Genomic DNA, 22,802 nt, shown 5'->3' with positions numbered 1-22,802 from the left:
AAAAAACCGTGTGTATGTGTGTGTGTAACACCTGTGCATATAGATTTAAAAGTAAATACAGATATAAATCTGAGTGTATAGATATATTTTTATATATTTACATACAAATGTAATATTAAAATATAACTATATTTTCCTAGTTTTGTTCACTGAGTAGTATGGAGAGAAACAACACTTCAATAGCAATAGATGAATCCAGATCTGGTTTTCTAGACACTATTCTCCACTCAAAGGACCTAGAGTCTGGAGAATTGGCTGATAACAGCTGGCACAGGAAAAGTACAAGATGATTTGGTACGTCTTATGGTGCCAAAAACTAAAGAAATACACGAAGAATAATGAGTACATGTCAAAGGACACAGAACCCAGCTGAAGTTGCTATTACTGCCTAACATTTGACAATTTGAGTATTAAGATACAAATAGTACTGGTTTATAACCTATTGAATCTATTATGAATATAAATCCTAATTAAGGAATGACTCAATACTGGCATGTGTAAATTAAAAAAATCATACCAAGAAATGAATAGAAAAAAGGAAAAATCTCTTCTTTACAGTGGAATTTCAACTAATAAGTGTAAAGATGATAAAATTACAGCTGGAAGTGGTGACTCATGCCTGTAATCCTAAAGCTTTGGGAGGATCCCTTGAGGCCAAGAGTTTGAGACCAGCCTGAGCAACATAGCAAGATCTTGTCTCTACAAAAAAAAAAAAAAAAAAAAAATTAGCCAGACATGGTGGTGCATGCCTCTAGTCCTAGTTACTCAGAGACTGAGGCAAGAGGATCATTTGAGCCAAAGAGTTCAAGGCTGCACTTAGCTAAAATGGTGCCACTGCACTGCAGTGACAGAGTGAAACTGTCTTAAACACAAAATAAAAAAAGGAAGTTGGAAAGTCACCATTAGCATCATCATAGAAATGACTGGGCAACAAGTATCAGTGAACACAAATACTAGTGGCTAAAGGTAGCAGTGGTTTGGGGCAGTATGCTACATGATTTCAAATGCTTACTGAGTATAAAAGAAAAAAATTATAAAGTAACTTCAATAGGGAGACCTGGCGGCCACCACCTTAATCAAGTGATCAAAAGTAGTAGCATCACTAGAGATGGGACAAACTGAAGCAGAGTGAGAGGGATATCTGCTTTTAAGAGCTGAAAAACATACCTTGTTAGAGCCTGAGTAGAGTAAGGAAGTTAACTACATCGTGGTAGGGGCAGGTAGAACATTTGATGTAGGGTGAATAGCCCATATTAGACAGTGACGAACGTTGGATCCATTGTGGAGGGAGGAATGGCATCAACTGATTACAAACAGGGGAACAAATTGTTCCCTGGTACATGGTAATATCATGCACCAGCTCATAAAATGCAATAGGAAAAACATAGTCTCACTCTGTAGTATTACTGTTAAAGATTCAGAGCTTGAATATCCTCATGAGATAACATCAGATAGACCCAGATTGGAGGGACAATACTGTAGATAATTGGTATGGAATCTTCAAAGGTAGCAAAGCAAAGGAAGTCAAGAAAAGACAGAAACTCTTCCAGGTTGAAGGAAATGGAGGATTTGACAACTTGATGCAATACATGTGCCTAGTTTGGACCCTATTGTAATTTAGGATGTTACTGGGAAAAATGGAAAATGTTTAATTGAGTCTGTGGAATGCATGGTAGTAATGTATCAATGATTAACTTCTGATTGTGATGGTTGCGTCATCTGTGTAGGAGTATGTCATTGTTTGTCAGATGATTCACTGACAAAGTCAGAGATATTCACTATGTTTATAATTTGCTCTTGAGTAGTTAAGAAAAAATACTTTTACTATTGCAACTTTCTGTACATTTATTTCAAGATTTAAAAAAAATTCACCGTTGAAAGTTGTAATTAGAAACTCCTGGAGAACATTTAGGGGCAGTTAATTATTCAAAAAATTGCTGCGTGTGTGTGTGTGTGTATTGGTAGTTAAAAATTATATTTCCAGCTCACATTTACCAATTTCTGCCTTTCATGTAAAATTTGATGACAGCTTTAATTATGACATGTGAAGTTTAAAAGATTTCAAGATATAAAAATGTGTTCCACTCAGAGAACATTTGTATTCAAATAGGGTGAGGGGTGTCAGAGCTAAGAGACATGAAATAGCTGCCTCTCTCTATCCCTTAATTTCATCATGTGCAGAGAAAAATAACTGCTGCCAATTTTATGGTCCAGAGACAATCCTGTCTTGCATTTTTGTTGCAATTATTAAGAGCCAGATTAATTGGTTCCCAATCTTCTTCTTCCGTGATAACTAACAAAGCTTCATTTTCACCTGTATTGTGAATAATTATACCAAGTATCTAGAAAAAATTCCAATCTTATTCAAAGAGATTTGAAGAATAACACTTGCTGCTAACTCTGAGTCTCAATTCCAATAATTAAGCATTTGTTAGTTTCCTAGGCATAGTTCTTCTAGAGTCTCTAAGTTTAATTGAATATTTGTCCCATTATATATACTTGAGTCCCTTTCTTGTCCACCTGGCTCTAGAAAATAACTTCTTCTAGGATTGGACTTCCAGATTGTTCTTTCATTTTCTTAATTTTCCTGATCCTCACTGTGACTAGAATCTGTTCTAGAGGCATAGTTTTGATGATTGAGATGCTGTGGTCTGCAGCTATCTTTCCTAAATGCCAACTGTTTGCCGGAAAATCTGAATATAAACTGCTTCTAGATTCTCTGCCATCATAACTTGTAAACTTTCAAGTACATATAGCTATCCCCTGATTGTCTAATACATGCGTACACATTTTCACATCCATATGTGCAAGTACTCATGTGAGCTTGCATACTTTTGGAAAAACAATTAACATTGAATTAAATCGTATTCTTTTTATTTAGTAAAATTAAGTAACTAGGAAGATATTTTAAATAATATGAATATGAGAAAAAATAACTGTTACTCTCTTTGTATCCCTCAGAAATGTAAAAATTGACAATTTTTTCTCATCTGTCTACCAAACACTTCCACAAATCATAAATCATAAAATGAATCAGAAGACTAATCACCTGAAGCACTATCTTTGCTGCATATTTTCTATTTGTTCATTCACATCTATTTGCTACCCTCCATTAACCTTACCCCAGGAGAAGTACCTCTAAGAACTACATCTACCTGGTTCTTTTATTCTTTGGCTTCGGGTTTAGTTTACCCAATTGAAGGCATCAACAAGAGGCCAGCAGGTTGGGTTAAGGGAAAGACTGGAGTATTTATTTTCCAGTACCCTCCCTGGCTGTCCACTTTATGCAGTGACAACTCTGCTTGACTAAAAGCCACAGCTCTTCTCTTACAGCTAAAGTACTTGCCCGGTCCTACAACTGCTCTCTCTTCTTGCCCTTTCAGGTTTACAGTAGTAGCAATTACTAGACCTGGTTTAGAGGCAGTAGCAATGGTATCCCTTTCTGTTTTGCTTTACCTGTCCACACCATGTGCATAAACACTTGATTAAATTCTCTTAAATTGCACATTTTTTAGTGTATCCTTTTTTTCTTGATGAAAACCTGATTTATATGCCAATCAATCTACACAATTTTCCGAGTCCATATTTGCTGCCAGGAAATAAATGGATGGAAAGGAAGAAAAGATTTTCTTTACTAAAAATATGGTGGGCTAGGATATCAGATTACTCCACTCACTGATAATAACTTATAATGCCAAATAAAATACAAAACAAATCTTGTTAACAGCATCTAAGAATTAGCAAGAAATTAAGAACTTACTAGGTCAAAATTTAAGTTGTGATGGGAACCCAGGTAAATAAAACTATGAGGCTATCCTCAACCTAAGGGAATTTGGTAAACAAAGAGAACCCTTTAATATTGACGGCCTTGTGAGATGCAAAGGTCAGAAGACAAAGTCCTGGGCTTACCAAAACTGGGATGAAGAAGGTGGTTCTAAAAAAAGATTCTTCCTCTATAAAGTAGGAACCCTAAAGTTCTGAACTTCCCCTCCCTCCCAAGAGACTGCAAAGAAAGTTACCTGACATTAAGCAGAGCTGGGGCATGGCATCTCTAAGAAGTTGTAATTTCTTAGATTAATTATAAAAGAATACAAAATGTATTTATAACTTCTAAATAGTAGAGAGAAAAATTTAATGGCAAACATCTAAATCTAAAGAAAAAATAAAACTCAAGGAAAACAATATGTGATTCAAAGAAGAAACCCTAATTAAGATGAAAACTATAAGCCTAAGTACATATTAATCACATTAAATGAAAGGGACCAAATGCTCCTATTAAAAGACTATCAGATTGCATTTAAATTGGAAATTATTTGCTATTAATGAGAGATATATAAAGGGAAGATACAGGAAGGTTGAAAGCAAAAAATACGTAGCATAAAGATACTAATACAAATAGTGCTCCAAAATTAATACTCAAAACAAGAATTACTACACATAAGGAATATCACTTCCTGTGATAAGTGGTTCAACTATTCCAGAAGATATGATATATTTGAATTTATAATCACCGAAGAAATAATCTCAAAACATATAAAGTGAAAATTGACTAACTACAAGGGAAAATGGACAAATTTATATTCACAGTAGGAGATTTTAACATGAATAATATACAGAATATTTGAACAACCTGATTAAGGAACTTAGTCTAAGTGGCATGTGTAGAATAGACAATTACACAGCGTACATTCATTTCAAATACTCATAAACACTGATAATACCCTGAACCATAAAGAAAACCGCAAATAATTGAATTATAAAGAGGAAACAACATATTCTAATGAAAATTCAGTTGCTTATGCTCTGCTTATGATGTTCTCGGAAGAATATCATATCATAATGCCAAATAGCATACAAGTGCCAAATGCATGACAGAGTCATAAAGAGAGGCTACGTCCAACTTGAATGAAACCCTAAAGAGCTTTTGGTGGAGAATATAACACTTGCACTGAACCTTAAGAATTTAGAGGGTAATGGGCCTTTACAACTTAGAGACACAGACATGCAAGACATATTTGGATAATACTGAACAGAATAATAAGGAGAAATATTGGATACTTGCAAGGAATAGCAGAATATAGAAACACAAAGGCAGTGAGGAATCTGTGCAAGTTTTTGTTTAGTAAATGACAGTGTTGGTCCACAACATAAAAATATAAAGATAGGGTGTACGCTAATGGATTTTATCACACATATAAACTCCAAAGTTTAGTTGGAATTTCTATAATTTGTAAAAAGTGACAGGTATTTGAAAAATGATATGCTAAGAATATAAGAAGCTGTAAAATCATTGAGAAATATTGAAAAAGTAGAAAACACTTTTTAAAGTAATTTTGTTTTCAAGTGTACATCTCAGGTTGTCTTTAAGTCTTTTAGCAAACAAACAAAAACTCTAGACTGTACCCCAGCTGAATCATTTCTAAAATCAAAACTGTTGAGACAGAATCCTGGAAACTTGAGAAGTTCTGGGTGAATGTCAGATCTGCGTCACCTTTGGTAAGCCCAGCCTGCACTCCCCAGGAAACAGAGAATTGACTCTACTTTCTGTGGACTTTGGACAATAGGTTCCCCCCTACGCTCACTCCATTTAAGATCCCTGATGAACAGTCCTTCAAAGTGAATTCTGAAGCTCTTTTTCCTTTTGTCCAAGGACTTCAGACTGGCAGCTCATGAATGTTGATCTTTAGTTCTACGGAATACTCCGTTATCAGCTCCTACCTCAGACTCCTAGGTTCACTATGTAACTGACTGCTTGAAGACAGTTGATCTGGCATTTGTCTCCACACATATCAGTTCTTCGTAAAGAGTTCTAGCTCCCTGAAGTATTCAGATAAAGAACAGCCATCATATCTATATGCATGCTATATAGAAGCTATCTGCACAAATTAAAATTTTCCCCATTTCTTCTGAATATTTTCCTCCATGTTGATCGGAAAAGCCTAATCAATATTATTAAAGCCCACTCTGCTCAAAAACAGTTTTTAGTTTTCCCTTTCTTTTTTTTCTTTTAAGGCCTACTAAAAAATACTTAATTTTGTTGTGGCCAAAAAGTTTTGTCATTTGTTATGTTGGAACTTAAAGGAAGCCATGTCATATAAGGTCATACTACTCCATTGTCTACCAAGATAAATTGATAGGTAGGTGGATAGAGGGAGAGAAAGACACAGCGAGAGAGAGAGAGAGAGAGAATCTGAAGACATTCTTTAATGAGAATAGCATAATGTACTGGATCTTCTCACATGGAGCAATTCTGAGGCTGCTCTGAACACATTGATTAGTTTCATATGTAAGAATACACAATGTTGGATTCAATTGTACTAACATTTCCTTTTAATAGATATTTCTTGAAAAGCTAAAAGGCACCATTTGCCAATAAATATTTGTGTAACTACAACTTGTAGATAATATGTTCAATACATGCTTTTAAATTTGTACTCAAGAAATGCTAGTAATGCATTGTTTCAAGTAACTACTAACAGATTAGGAAGATAGATTTTCAAAATGCATTAGAAACACGTAAAAATTATAAACAAGATGATCGGTTAGACACTATGTCATTTTAATAATAAAAGTAATTTTCATAAAAATATAGAATTGTAAATAAGGAAATAATAGGAAATAAGGAAATAATAGCACTTGAATATCCACTTGAAGAGACATCACCCAAATTTATTTATGTAAAATTTTGTCATCACTGATAAGTTTTAAGCAACATGTAAACAATTATTTTTTCAAAATAAGTGAATCATCAAATATCTTAAAATGTTTATTTTTAACTTGATTCATTTATATTTTTCACGCTAAATTACATTAATGGATTTTAAAATTTCTTCTTCCTTTTTAATTATTATAGTCATGAATTTTAACCACAAGCTCAGATTGATATGTGAAAATTAAGCTTTCCATGTTTTGACTGAACTTCAAAGACAAATATTGACAATACGTTGACTGAATGGGTCAGGTCTACAAAGAAAAAGACCATTCAAAATGAAATGGAGTCAGTATCCAATTATCTAATCAATGCAAACAATCTATTTAAGGAGGAACTTTTCTCATGATTCTTTTTCCATTCCTTATACTTTTTTTTTTAGTTCTCGCAGTGATACAAATGCCCAGCTGTCCAGTTCAATTTGCTGAGCCTATCTAATGCATGAAGGCATTTAATTCTTTTGTTTAGTTTAAGTGTTATGGTTTGTATCAGTTAGATAGCTTTTAGTTGCAAGTAACCAAAAACCAAATATAAATAGGCTGAAACAAAGGAGTAATGTATTGACTCATATATATGAAAAGTTCAATAGATTTGGCTTCAGACAAGCCTTTATTTAGGGCTCTAATCATATAAATAAGGGTTTCTTTTTCTCTCTCTCTTTCTCCATCTTTCCCCACACCTTCTCTCTATCTCTATTTCTATCTTTCTCTCCCCTTTACTCATCTGACCCCTTCCTATGTTGACTTTATTTTCAGGTAGGATGCATTCCCATGGTCTTAAGATGGCTAGAGAAAGATCCCAGAGCTACATGGTTTCTTGTTCACTTTTAATGATGAAGCAAGTCATTCTTAAAGTTTGTAAACTGAGTTTTGGCCAGACTTGTACCATCCTTGAACTACACTTGCTTTCTCAACATCCATTTGCCAATTTCCCTTTCTGAACTGTTGCCAGCATTTCCCATCAACATTTTATGAGTAGCTTTGGCAATATCCCTAGAAATAGATTCTGGTTGACTCAAGCCTATTGACAGACTACATCAACTATATTATGATGATTGGTTCAAGGATAATCCAAGTCTGGACAAACAGGACCAAGACTCAATTTCTGAAATTTGAACAATGACTCACTTTAACACTAGAGGTATTAAATGTAGTCCTTGATTTGGTAGTAGAAAAATTCTATTACATTTTTGCCTGGATTTTAGAGAATTTTGATTTAGTGTGCATAAAGGGTTAAATGGGTAGAATAAATAATTAGTGGATTCTCACATATATTCTTAATGTGCCCATTTCCAACTTGTTGAGTGAAGATTTTCTGACACTAAAGATCAGGGTTATACTTAGAAAATTTAACAATATGTTATAATTATAATATGTTTTAAATTATTTCTTTTATCCTTAAATAATAAGCATTGCTGTTATTGCTTAAAATTATAGTACCTCATTCAGTATCCTTTTCATGTTTCATCCTGATATACATCACTGTGAATAATTAATGCATTTTATAGTATCTATGAGGAAACTTAATTATCTCAGAAAAACTATGAGCATTATTGTCCAAAACATTAGGGTAAGGGGTTATAATCCTACATTAAATTCAGTTTAATGTAGGATTATATGTTAACATAGAATTATATATTTAGATTTTCCAATACTGATTTACCAGACTCAGTGAGACTGTTCAATCAGTATTTGGAAAATTTAAATGTATATTCTGTATTTTAAAAAATAAATAACTCATTATAACATGAAAGGTCTTCTCAATGATTTAAATATATCTTTTTGAATTTTAAAAAAAATAACAATTTTTCTAAAAACATAACAATATCCATGAGAACAATTTCATATGTCATAATCCCTTAGAAAGTAGACCTATCTTTCTTGCTTTAACACGGGTGTATATCTCAACTCTTCTTGTAGGCTTCATGCCTGTTGTTAATTTATTATGGAAATGCAGCTGGAGAGTGTCATCTTCCTTTGCAAGGACATTATTCTGCATATTAAGAAGAAAATTAAGGCTGGGCGTGGTGGCTCACGCCTGTAATCCCAGCACTTTGGGAGGCCGAGGTGGGCGGATCACGAGGTCAGGAGATCGAGACCATCCTGGTTAACATGGTGAGACCCCGTCTCTACTAAAAATACAAAAAATTAGCCAGGCGTGGTGGCGGGCACCTGTAGTCCCAGCTACTTGGGAGGCTGAGGCAGGAGAATGGTGTGAACCCGGGAGGCGGAGCTTGCAGTGAGCCGAGACTGTGCCACTGCACTGCAGTCTGGGAGACAGAGCGAGACTCTGTCTCAAAAAAAAAAAAAAAAAAAGAAGAAAATTAATGTTAGGCCAGGCACAATGGCTCATGCCTATAATCCCAGCACTTTAGGAGACAAGCAGGAGGATTGCTTGAGCCCAGGAATTTGAGACTAGCCCTGGAAACATAGTAAGATCCTGTCTCTACAACAAGATTTAAAAGTTAGCTGGGTGTAGTGTCATGTGCCTGTAGCCCTAGCTACTCGGAAGGCTGAAGCAAGAGGATCACTTGAGCCCAGGGGGCTGAGGCTGCAGTGAACCATGACCATGTCACTGCACTCCAGCCTGGGCAATAGAGTAAGACATATCTACATTTTTTTAAAAAAGTAGTTATTTGATAACAAAGATACTTCTTAATAGTTATGTAACATTTTACAACATACAAAAAAATTAATCCAGTTATGGTGGCTCATACTTATAATCCTAGCACCTTGGGAGGCTGAGGCAGGAGGACCACTTGATCTAGGGAGCTCAAGACCAGCCTGGGCAACTTAGTGAGACCCTGTGGCTACAAAAATATATACTTTTTAAATTAGTCTAGTGTGGTGGCACACACCTGTAGTCCTAGCTACTTGGGAGGCTGAGGTAGGAGAATTGCTTCAGCTTAGGAGTTTGAGGCTGCAGTGAGCTATGATTAAGCCACTTGCACTCTAGCCTTGATGACAGAGCAAGACCTTGTCTCAAAAAATATATAACATAACATATAACACAAAAAAATTTTAAAAAAGAATTGATACATATATCATACTTTGATTCTCACAACTATTTAAGATGATAAAGTTGTAGCTATTTTTTGTAGCTGCAGATGTAGAGGTTTCCAGTGGGAGGTGACATAGGAGAGGGCATGGAGCTAGCATGGGGACTGTCAGTTCCTTGAGGGCAGGACAGTGGCTGGAATGTATTGGGGGCTCTGTATTGAATTAATTAATTATTTAAATCTGGGCTTAAATATGGTCTTTTACAAGTCCAGTGCCTTTTACAACTACACTATTATTTTGGTGTTGTTTACATATTTTAACAAATAGAGCCCATAATCAATTTGTTGGGCTCAGAATAAATGGCAGAAACAAAACAAAACAAAACAGAAAGCTCCTCGAGTGCTTCTGCACTCCTGCTTTGAGGACATTGGCTTATTACTGTTTTCTAATTTTCCCACCTTGTTTAATTGGTAATCAGTTTAGAGGCTCTCAATCTACAGGATTTTGAAAAGCATATGTCCCTAACAGAGAAATCCTTAATGTATTCAGATTTTTTTTGTACATATTTCTTCAACATATTTTCTTTTTTGTATGCTTTTGTTGTCAAGAGAAAAACAGTTGAGATAAAACATGACTATTGAGCCCAGAGGTCTGGACACAAAAAAGAGCCCACAAGGTGTAGTTCCTAGCAAATAGATACAAATTTAACAAATTGTAAAGAGAGTCTTTTCTTTAGAACCCTAATGCTGAGGCTGGAGGCAGGAACAAGATGCAGCCCAAGGCTTTCATCCCTCCACAGGTAGCTTAACTACTTCAGTTTCATCCTACGTGGTCCAACAAGGCCTGACAAACGGCACTGCAGTACAAGAAGCATCTCTCGGGCGACGATGCGTATAGACAGAGGGATTTTTTAGTCAATTGCAGGAATTAGGCTTTAATGCTTTATACTAAAAGACTTCATACCCCAGATAGTTGCCTGCTATCCACTGAATCTTGGCAGGCAATGAGACTGCTGAAGCTGAAACCGGGAAGCTCTGTTAAGCAGATTTTCATGAATGTACAAAAATGCTTTATTTATAAAGCTACTTTCCTTTGTAGCAGTTCAAAATGGTTTCTTTTTCTAATCTCTCATTTTGGTCAACTCTCAGTCTCTATCAAAATTACTTTCCAAACATGCTGCTAAAGAGCCACAGAAGAAAATAATGCTCACTTCATCAAAAGTCAATGTTTTTGAAAAGAATAATCCTACATACATCAATTTAGGAGATTAAAAATGATCATGGTCTTTACAAAAACTGTAAAATACAGAGAACGACATTAAATACTTTACCATCATTTGGAAGCTCTAGAGGGCTACACGCTTCATTTTTGGTTGTAGCTTTTGGCGAAGAGATCAGTTTTGCAACGAGGGATGCAGAGATGGGCTGCACTAACAGAGAGGTGAGGTTTGATCGGCTTTGTCTAAAACTTTCATCTGTATTCAAAAGACAAAGGAAGATAATCCTTAGTAAACAAAAATTTAAAACACTTAAGGAAAAGTTATCTGTAATAAGTATTTAAATTATGACTGGTAAGTTCATATTCATTCACTTGTTTATCTACTCCTTAGTTATACCCTGTTTACTTATTAACATTATTTGAGATACCTAATAAAAATTTAGTCCAAATACAATGACATATCCTAGTTAAAGATGGCAGATTGCACATATGCACTTACCTCCATTGTCCCATAAAACTCCACTAAAATGATGACAAAAGAATGAGAAAGCATAAAGGTACAGGGGCCAGGAGAATAGATAGTAATAAGATTCTAGTTGGAAAGCAGATATGTAAGTGTCAGTGATGTAAGAACTGAGGGGGAAACTTAAAACCTAAGTTCTTAGTAGGGAAGCTGAGAATGCTGTTTGTACCACCGAACAAAGAAAGGGTTAGAAATTGTCAACACCAGGTACCTATTAAAATAGGGCTGCAAAAGAGACCAGAAACAGGAGGATTTGCTGAAATTCTGATTGTGAAATGGCTTGTTCTCTGGAATCCTCATGTACCCAGTCAGTGTGGGTGCCTGTTCCTTCCTCACTTCAGCAGAAAACTGAGAGAGAGAGAGTGAACAGGGAGACACCAAATACAGCGAGCAACATCACACTTTAAAGAGGATGGTGTCGACCTGGTGTGGTGGTTCATGGCTGTAATCCCAGTACTTTGGGAGGCCAAGGCGAGAGGATCACTTGAGGTCAGGATTTCAAGACTAGCCTGGCCAATAAGGTGAAACCCCGTGCATAATAAAAGTATAAAAATTAGCTGGGTATGGTGGTGCACGCCTGTAATCTCGGCTACTCAGGAGGGCGAGGCAGGAGAATAGCTTGAACTCGGGAGGCAGAGGTTGCAGTGAGTCAAGGCCATGCTACTTGCACTCCAGCCTGGGTGACAGAGTGAGACACAGCTCCCCCCTCCCCCCCAAAGAAAAGGTGTCATGATTGCCAGGACTCCTCAGATGTTTTCTCTTTTGGCATACAGAAACCTTCTCTCCAGGTAGGGTAATAAAGGTTCACTCTTAGCAAATATGATGAGATCAATAGAAAATATCTAAAAATACCAAAAACAGGTCTATTAATAAAAGAAACAACTCACCCACAACATCCTCTATTGAAATTTATCAGTCAATAAATCCCAGTCATATACAGAACTTCAAATCAACTTAATTTTGTTATCCTTAAGTAAGAGATCTCAGCCAAGGGCAACCCTCGGCTGGCCCCTCGGCAGCAGACGTAGTGAGGATGATGGCAGGTGGTCAGCAGAGCTGGGGAGGGAGGTCTCTAGGAAGACCAGATTAATGAGAATACCAGATGTGTGCTAACATATTGAGAGAATATTTACAGTAAGATCAGAGTGTAAGGGTTTGAAGAATATCTAGCTATAAAGAAAAATAAGAAACCTATAAAGGGTTTAGCCTAAAGGGACCAAAAGTTGTGCAAGAAGAAATTTAATCATTGAACAATATGTATAATATTTACATAGTCATAATAATATAAATAATGACTTGATTTAACACAAAAATGATCCTTTTTAGGAAAAAGGAGAAAAGGGAAAAAGTCAGGCAGTGATGTACATGAATACTTGTGAAAGTTAAGTCTCTATCTCTCAAAGTGGTAAGTCAATATAATGGATAAAACTGAAAAACAAACTCCAACACATAACCGAGCAGAAGGAAGGTAAATAGAAAAGGTAAGTAGCTACTAAAGATGTTAAAAACAATTACATATTTGCCCTGGGGAGTTAAAAAGAGAGGAGAGAAGAGACACAGGGTAGAGGAGGAGAAGGTGACATTTTTATAAATTAAACCTGTAGAAATATTTGACTATGTACATGAATTAAATGCATCTATAACTTCAAAAAATAAAAAATAAAAATAAGATAAAACAGTTATAATAACACAAGTATAAAAAAGGACACGAATAGAATAGAGATAATGGAGAGAACAAACTATGCTTAAGGAAATAACGAATACTTATTCAGTTTCTATATTTTTCCTGACTCAGAAAAGGAAATACCCAACAGAATGACTCTATCAGGCAGCCTGTGATGTTTTCAAATGCAGTGCTATATTTTTCAGAACTTTTACTAGGGAAAATAAGTGCTAACGGTTTTTCTCAGAATTTAATTGACGGGACTTCAGAGGGTGCAGAGCTCGATGGTACTGGTATCCAGGCTACAGGAGGAGGTAGATTATAAATAAGAAAATATGTTACACGAGTGTTTCCTTAATTTATCATCTGGGAGACCACAAGGCTAAAATATTATATTTAGCTTAGGCCTACGGCAGCCGTGGAAGTCATGGCTTTGAAGAAAAAATAATAAAGATTTAAGCTTAGAATCCATTTTGTTATATAAGAGCAGTGCTGGCCTCATAATTTCATTGCTCCCTTATATAGATAACAGTGCATTCGGACCACAGTGTAGGTCATTATTTCCCAACAGTTTTCATATTCATGGAACCACAAGTGGCTATATAATTTGCAGGACCCACAGTGAAATGACAATGTGGGACCTCTTGTTTATAAAGTATGAAGAATTGCCATATTTCCATATGGCAATAGGAGAGCATTAAATCAAGTGTGGGGCCCTTTGGAGAGGGGCCTCTGTGAGACTGCACAGGTGGCATGCCAAGGTACCAGGCCCTGCGTAATTTATGTAGAAGAATGCTAATAGTTGTACAACCTACTGAGGTAAACCAAAGGGGATTTTCAGACCATAGAAGGCTGCTCTCAGCCAAAAGTGATGAGCCTCAAGTCTCCTACTGCTCCAGGCTGCACTTGAGGACAAATTGATTCATGTTTCAAAGCATAGACAATGTCTGCGCAAACTAGCTGGGAAACGCTGGGATAGCCATCTGGTTTTCCCACTATGTGTTTTCTCTCTCAGCCATTACCTTTGGAGCTTTTGATGTGCATGAGATAATGAAATAATATTGATGCACAATGTGCTGTCTATCATTTTGAAGTTTTCATGATTGCGGAAACTTCTTAAGATGCTGTATGATTGCACCTCTCCCCAGTTCAAACACCAAACTCTTTAGCTTGCCATTCAAAGCCCTTCATGATCCCAAACCTTATACTTCAATATTACTTTCTATCAGTTTTCTTCATACATCTTAAGCAAAATCTTAAGCTATACCCTTACATGCTCCATGAGCCACGTCCCCCATGTTTTTGCTTAAGCCATTCCCCTTACTTCACTTGTTTTTCTCATGCATCACATGCGTCTAAAGTACTCAGTTCCTTCAAAGCCCAACTTACAAGTCATCTTCTACGTGAAGCTTTCTCTGGCACCCTCAACTCTGTGTGCTATATCTGCACCTTTTTTTGCAATGCTTGCTATTTTCAGTTAACATTATCACTATGCAAAATCAAGTTTGTTCCCTCTGAACTATAAATTCTTGAAGGCAAGGACCAAGTCACTTACATCATTGTATGATACACAATGCCTGGCACCTTGTCAGGTACACAACAGGAGTTCAATAATTAATAGTAGAAAAAAGAATCAACAATTGTTTGAAAAATAATCTTAATGCCTATGTCTTAATGGTTTTCTGAGTCCTGCCAAAATTGAGCTGGTGTACAATTGAAGAATAAATTATAATTCTATGCTTGCTATATAGTTATGCTTTTTCCCTGGCTAACTAATACTCTCCCCCAGCAGACATATTAAATAAACTTTCAAAACCCATCTATCTCTATCAATTCGCTGATTATCCTTGCCCTAAAATTAACTTTTGTAGATAAAAAGTCTTTAAATAAATAAAATCATCTTTAAAATATATTTATGTTAATAAAAAATCAATAACTGCATTCCATTTTTCTCTAGAATGCTCTATTAAGCTTATGAAGCAATGCATTTAAATGTTAAATATGAGTGAAGCCTAACCCGTAATTGAACATACCCAAATCTTTGATTTTTTTGTGCTGCATGACTAATAGACTTGCATTAGTTTTGAAATATCTAAAGTAAGTGCCTCATTAATTTTTTACCTTCAGCTTAATGGAAATTTGGCAAACAGTTCACTTCTAAGAGCAGATACTAAAAGCAGGACTTTACAGGACACTAAGATTAAATTATAGACAGAAGTTATTTTTAAAACAAACCTATGTCTATTGAAGAAGATCTGAGAGAAGAGTTTTATTTTCTTACATTATTAAGAGGTTTTGAACAAAGCTAAACACATGTACTATTTTTATTCAGTGATATTTTAAAGCATATTTATGAACTATAAGAATCCATTAGATATGAGATGAAAATTAAATGGATTATGTGCCTCGAAAGAAAGGATACCATACAAAAAAGACTGCGACACTACATTTTAGCACTTTAACTTTTAGCTTGCAGCATTTATATCATACTCTGTACCTTGTTTATGCTTCATAAAGACTGAGGGGGACCAACTTTTATTTTAGTAGCTAGCTAATTCTCTGTTCACATTATGCACTCTTTGTAATCCAGATAAAGACTCAAACAGACCCATTACATCAGTAATTCAATCCCTGATTCAATGCTACATGTGCATAGTATAATGAGAAAACTGGATAAACAAAGTCCTAAGCCTGACTCCATCATTGACTCACTGTTTGAAATGTTACAAATAAATAATTTCACTATGATACTATTGTCATCTCTACCAAGGTGACACCAAAGTGTCTTCACTACTGAAATAAAAATAGTGTATTAGTTCAGAGCCATAGAGCCAAAGTTACTGTGGGTGAAATTTAGAAGAAATTAGCATTAAAATAAGTAAGTTGTGTTCTAATTGTACATCCTTAATTCTGTTTCACGCTTTTTCAAATTGTTGATGCCCACTTCAATCTCATCTGGTTGGCTGTGTAAAGAAAATACGCTCTGTTAGTAACGAGTATACATATATATATATATATATATATATATATATATATATATATATTTATATTTATATGTGTGACAAGATGGGATACTTTTAAACCTAATTGAAAAGTCAGTGTTGGCCAGGCGTGGTGGCTCACGCCTGTAATCCCAGCACTTTGAGAGGTCGAGGAGGGTGGATCACCTGAGGTCAGGAGACCGAGAACAGCCTGGCCAACATGGTGAAACCCCATCTCTACTGAAATTACAAAAATTAGCTGGGCATGGTGGCATGCGCCTGTAGTCCCAGCTACTCAGGAGGAGGCTGAGGCAGGACAATCGCTTGAATCTGGGAGGCTGAAGTTGCAGTGAGCTGAGATTGCACCACTGCACTCCAATCTGGGCAAAAGAGCGAGACTCCATCTCAAAAAAATAAAAATAAATAAAAATAAAAATAAAGAAAAGTCAGTGTATTCAAGTGCCAATTAGCCAAACAGCATCAGGGAAGATAAACCTTCAGAGATGAGAAATCTCACATGCTGAGATGAAAGCACTGAGAGGTTAGATAAGATAAAAATGTGCTGGTTAAATAAAAGAGGGGCCTGGTGTGTTTTAATGATGATGGTGAATGAGAAGAATAACACAACTTCAGAATTTAGGAGTACACATAACTCAACCCTGTGCACCTCGTGTGTGTGTGTGTGTGTGTGTGTGTGTGTGTGTGTGTGAACATGAGATCCTTGCTACTCACTCAATGTTGCATAGATCCTTCCTATTCAATGTGTAGTCCTCAGACAAGCAGCATCTGCATGAACTAGGACTTACTAGGAATGCAGAATCCCAGGTCCCACCCCAGGTCTTCTGAATCAGAATCTGTAGTCTATCAAGATCCCCAGGGGATTTGTATGCACATTAGATCAGCACTGGCGTAAATCATTACGTAGTCGTCCCTTGGTACCTGCCAGCAATCGGTTCTGGGAGCCCTTGTGGACACCAAATTCTGCATATGCTTGAGTCCCTTAAATAAATTGGCCTAGTATTTTCATATAACCTATCCACATTTTCTTATATACTTTAAAGCACTTCTAAATTACTTATAATACCTAATACAATGCCTACATATCATTTAATTCACATGAATTCAACATAGTACTCATCACGGAGAAAATTCAAGTTTTGCTTTTTGGAACTTTGTGGGGTTTTTTTTTCCCAAATACTTTCAATCTGTAGTTAGTTGAATCAATGGATGTGAAACACCTGGATATGGAGAGCCAATGGTATATTTTTTATAGTGTAATTTATATAGTTAATAAAATGACTAATATATAAAAAGAAAAATGAAAAGAATAAAAACTGTATTTGCTCACCCTCCCCCAAATTAACTATATCAGTAAACCATAAATCAACAGTTCTCAGTCTCCTTCAAAATGATTAACATGTCTCTTTATAAGCTATTTCTAAATAACAAATTTGAAATGGACATAGAGGAAGTCCTAGCCAGAGCAATCAGACAAGAGAAAGAAATAAAGACCATCCAAACTGTTAAAAAGGAAGCCAACTGTCGCCCTTTGCTGATGACATGATCATATAAGTAGGAGACCCTAAAGACTCATCCAAAAATCTCATAGAACAGGTAAATGAATTCAGCAAAGTTTCAGGATTAAAAAATAAATGTACACAAATCAGTAGCCCTGCTATACACCAACAGCAACCAAGCTGAGAATCGAATCAAGAACTCAACCCCCTTTACAATAGCGGCAAAACAAATTAAATACTTAGGAATATACTTAACCAAGGAAGTGAAAGGTCTCTACAAGAAAATCTACAAAACACTACTGAAAGAAATCATCGATGACACAAACAAATGGAAACACATCCTATGATCATGGATGGGTAGAATCAATCTTGTGAAAATGATCATACTGCCAAAAACAATTTACAAATTCAATGTAATTTCGATCAAAATACCACCATCATTCTTAACAGAACTAGAAAAAAAATTCTAAAATTCATATGGAACCAAAAAGAGCCTGCATAGCCAAAGCAAGACTGAGCAAAAAGAACAAATCTGGAGGCATTACCTTACCTGACTTCAAACTATGCTATAAGGCCATAGTCACCAAAACAGCATGATACTGGTATTAAGACAGACATATAGATCAACGGAACAGAATAGAGAACCCAGAAATAAAGCCAAATACTTACAGTCAACTGATCTTCAACAAAGAAAACAAAAACAAAAAGTGGGGAAGGGCACCGTATTCAACAAATGGTGCCGGGGTAAGTGGCAAGCCACATGTAGAATAACAAAACTGGGTTCTCATCTCTCATCTTATACAAAAATCAACTCAAGACGAACCAAATTAAATCTAAGTCCTGAAACCATAAAAATTCTAGAAGATAACGTTGGAAAAAACCCTTCTAGACACTGGCTTAGGCAAAGACTTCATGACCTAGAACCCAAAAGCAAATGTAACAGAAACAAAGATAAATAGATAGAACTTAATTAAACTAAAATGCTTCCATACAGCAAAAGAAACAATCAGCAGAGTGAACAGTCAACCCACCAAGTGGGAGAAAATCTTTGCAATCTGTAGATCTAACAAAGTACGAATATCCAGAATCTACAAGGAACTCAAACAAATCATCAAAAAAAAAAAAAAAGAAAAAAGAAAAAAAAAAACCGACAAACACAAGAAACACAAGAAAAACACAAACAATCCCATCAAAAAGTGGGCTAACGATATGAAAAAACATTTTTCACAAGAAGATATACAAATGGCCAACAAACATGAAAAAATGCTCAACATCACTAATGATAATGGAGCTGCAAACCAAAACCACAATGCGATGCCACCTGGCTTCTGCAAGCATGGCCATAATCAAAAAATTAAAAAAAACAGATGTTGGCATGGATGTGGTGAAAAGGGAACCCTTGTACGCTGTTGGTGGGAATGCAAACTAGTACAACCACTATGGAAAACAGTATGGAGATTCCTTAAAGAACTAAAAATATATCTACCATTTTATCCAGCAACCCCACTCCTGAGTATCCACCCACAGGAAAATAAGTAATTATAAAAAAAAAATACTTGCACTTGCATGTTTATAGCCACACAATTCACAATTGCAAAAATAAGGAACCAGCCCAAATGCCCATCAATCAATGAGGAAATATGGTATGTGTATACCATGGAATACTACTCAACCATAAAAAGGAACACAATAATGGCATTTGCAGCAACCGGGATGGAATTGGAGATCATTATTCTAAGTTAAGTGAGTTAGGAATGGAAAACCAAACATCATCTGTTCTCACTCATAAGTAGTAGCGAAGCTATGAGGACACAAAGGCATAAGGATCATACAGCGGACTTTGGGGACTTGAGGGAAAGCATGGGAGGGGGTGAGGGATACAAGACTACACATTGGGTACAATGTACACTGCTTGGGTGATGGGTATACCAAAATCTCAGAAATCACCACTAAAGGACTTATTCATATAACCAAACACCAGCCGTTCCCCCAAAACCTATCAAAATAAAAATAAATACATAAATACATAAATAAATGAATAATCAGATGGTCAGAGAGCACTTGGTTTTGTTTTTTTCTTTTCCTCAGAAATAAACTTGGTGGTGCAAAGATAAAAATTGCATTTATAACACTTTATTTCAGCCATGATTAAATATTACAATAGCTAAGTGACTTGACTTACATTTTTCATTTCTTGGTTTTTAACTATTATAATTTATTATAATAAAAGACTGACAAACTGAAAGTATTAATACTGTGGACTTACCAGAGAACCAAACAATCAGAGCTGAAAAAAACTGAGATTTTAAAACACATTTTCTGCTGCACTTTTATGAAAATGACCCAAACATCAATTGAACAAACTGATACCAGTGATGTTATCCTGGAATATTTTATTTGACTTTCTCCAGAGGGCTGCCACTTTGACAGAAATCAGACCATTAAATAACTGGCACAAATGTTTTTTCATTTTTATTTTAGCTCACTAAATTTACAATTATTTTTCTGAAATGACCAGTACACTAAATTGGTTAGTCATTTTGTTGTCCTTGTGAATACAGCTGATCCTTTATTATTTCAGTATCTTACAGCCCACTGTTATAAATATTACCATTTTCTATCAAGCCTAGTCAAAGTCAGCAGAGTATTGTTTAGATTATTATTTAAAATGGAAACGTACTTTAAAAATGCTTTGTGCTATGCATTATTCTCAGAATAAAAGGAAGGGGATCAGTGACAATTTTCTGATGAATTAATTACTGAAGTTTAAATGAATAGTTTTGTTTTGTCTAATTGTAAGCCTAAAATTCATGATTCACGATATAAAATTTGAAACCACGAAATTGTAAAAATAAAGACATAGGTGTTCACATCTTCTCATTTCATTGGTCTACCCCTAAGCAAAAACATCTTGCTATGCTCCCTAGTAAATATCATAATGCTTTAATACTTAACTAATGTGTCATAACAACAGTTATATTTATATTTACATTAAAGGGAGTGGAAAGCAATATTCCCATTTGTAAAGCAAAATATGCATTCTGATACTAAAAGAATATATAGATTATGCAGAGTATAATTTTACTTTTTAAAAAGTACTACACATTGATCTATATCTCTGTTTTGGTACCAGTACCATGCTGTTTTGGTTACTGTAGCCTTGTAGTATAGTTTGAAGTCAGGTAGTGTGATTCCTCCAGCTTTGTTCTTTTGGCTTAGGATTGACTTGGCAATGCGGGCTCTTTTTTGGTTCCATATGAACTTTAAAGTAGTTTTCTCCAATTCTGTGAAGAAAGTCATTGGTAGCTTGATGGGGATGGCACTGAATCTGTAAATTACCTTGGGCAGTATGGCCATTTTCACGATATTGATTCTTCCTACCCATGAGCATGGAATGTTCTTCCATTTGTTTGTATCCTCTTGTATTTCCTTGAGCAGTGGTTTGTAGTTCTCCTTGAAGAGGTCCTTCACATCCCTTGTAAGTTGGATTCCTAGGTATTTTATTCTCTTTGAAGCAATTGTGAATGGGAGTTCACTCATGATTTGGCTCTCTGTTTGTCTGTTGTTGGTGTATAAGAATGCTTGTGATTTTTGTACATTGATTTTGTATCCTGAGACTTTGCTGAAGTTGCTTATCAGCTTAAGGACATTTTGGGCTGAGACAATGGGGTTTTCTAGATATACACTCAGAAATAACGCTGCATACCTACAACTATCTGATCTTTGACAAACCTGAGAAAAACAAGCAATGGGGAAAGGATTCCCTATTTAATAAATGGTGCTGGGAAAACTGGCTAGCCATATGTAGGAAGCTGAAACTGGATCCCTTCCTTACACCTTATACAAAAATCAATTCAAGATGGATTAAAGATTTAAACGTTAGACCTAAAACCATAAAAACCCTAGAAGAAAACCTAGGCATTACCATTCAGGACATAGGCATGGGCAAGGACTTCATGTCCAAAACACCAAAAGCAATGGCAACAAAAGACAAAATTGACAAATGGGATCTAATTAAACTAAAGAGCTTCTGCACAGCAAAAGAAACTACCATCAGAGTGAACAGGCAACCTACAAAATGGGAGAAAATTTTTGCAACCTACTCATCTGACAAAGGGCTAATATCCAGAATCTACAATGAACTCAAATTTACAAGAAAAAAACAAACAAACCCATCAAAAAGTGGGCGAAGGACATGAACAGACACTTCTCAAAAGAAGACATTTATGCAACCAAAAAACACATGAAAAAATGCTCATCATCACTGGCCGTCAGAGAAATGCAAATCAAAACCACTATGAGATACCATCTCACACCAGTTAGAATGGCAATCATTAAAAAGTCAGGAAACAACAGGTGCTGGAGAGGATGTGGAGAAATAGGAACACTTTTACACTGTTGGTGGGACTGTAAACTAGTTCAACCATTGTGGAAGTCAGTGTGGCTATTCCTCAGGAATCTAGAACTAAAAATACCATTTGACCCAGCCATCCCATTACTGGGTATATACCCAAAGGACTATAAATCATGCTGCTATAAAGACGCATGCACATGTATGTTTATTGCGGCATTATTCACAATAGCAAAGACTTGGAACCAACCCAAATGTCCAACAATGATAGACTGGATTAAGAAAATGTGGCACATATACACCATGGAATACTATGCAGCCATAAAAAATGATGAGTTCATGTCCTTTGTAGGGACATGGATGAAATTGGAAATCATCATTCTCAGTAAACTATCGCAAGATAAAAAAACCGAACACTGCATATTCTCACTCATAGGTGGGAACTGAACAATGAGATCACATGGACACAGGAAGGGGAATATCACACTCTGGGGACTGTGGTGGGGTTGGGGGAGAGGGGAGGGATAGCATTGGGAGATATACCTAATGCTAGATGACGAGTTAGTGGGTGCAGCGCACCAGCATGGCACATGTATACATATGTAACTAACCTGCACAATGTGCACATGTACCCTAAAACTTAAAGTATAAAAAAAAAAAAGTACTACACAGGTAAAGTCTTTGTTAATATTAATTTGGGTCTTCCTTTCCAATTAGCTTATCCATAGGTACTGATCATCAGTAGGAAACAGGCTCAAAAAAGGTTAGAAAACTTTCCCCACGATTAAAAATATTTTTCTTTTATGTTTAGACATATAAACTCAAGATTTATATTGGTTAG

The 22,802-nt window shown here is 35.8% G+C and overlaps 1 protein-coding gene across 1 annotated transcript in view; it reads right to left on the bottom strand.

Annotated features, from left to right (window-relative positions):
* The window catches only part of NAALADL2 (N-acetylated alpha-linked acidic dipeptidase like 2), a 1,375,347-nt gene that overhangs the window by 354,424 nt on the left and 998,121 nt on the right, over positions 1 to 22,802 (bottom strand). Inside the window, exon 10 of the mRNA XM_063602605.1 lies at positions 11,039 to 11,182. Within this exon, the coding sequence (XP_063458675.1) occupies positions 11,039 to 11,182 (144 nt within the window). The remainder of the gene's footprint in view (positions 1 to 11,038; positions 11,183 to 22,802) is intronic.

This window comes from Pan paniscus, chromosome 2, assembly GCF_029289425.2.
Source record: "Pan paniscus chromosome 2, NHGRI_mPanPan1-v2.0_pri, whole genome shotgun sequence".
NCBI classification, from domain to species: Eukaryota; Metazoa; Chordata; class Mammalia; order Primates; family Hominidae; genus Pan; species Pan paniscus.
Note: the sequence above shows the minus strand (reverse complement) of the source record. Positions and strands in the feature narration are given on the sequence as shown.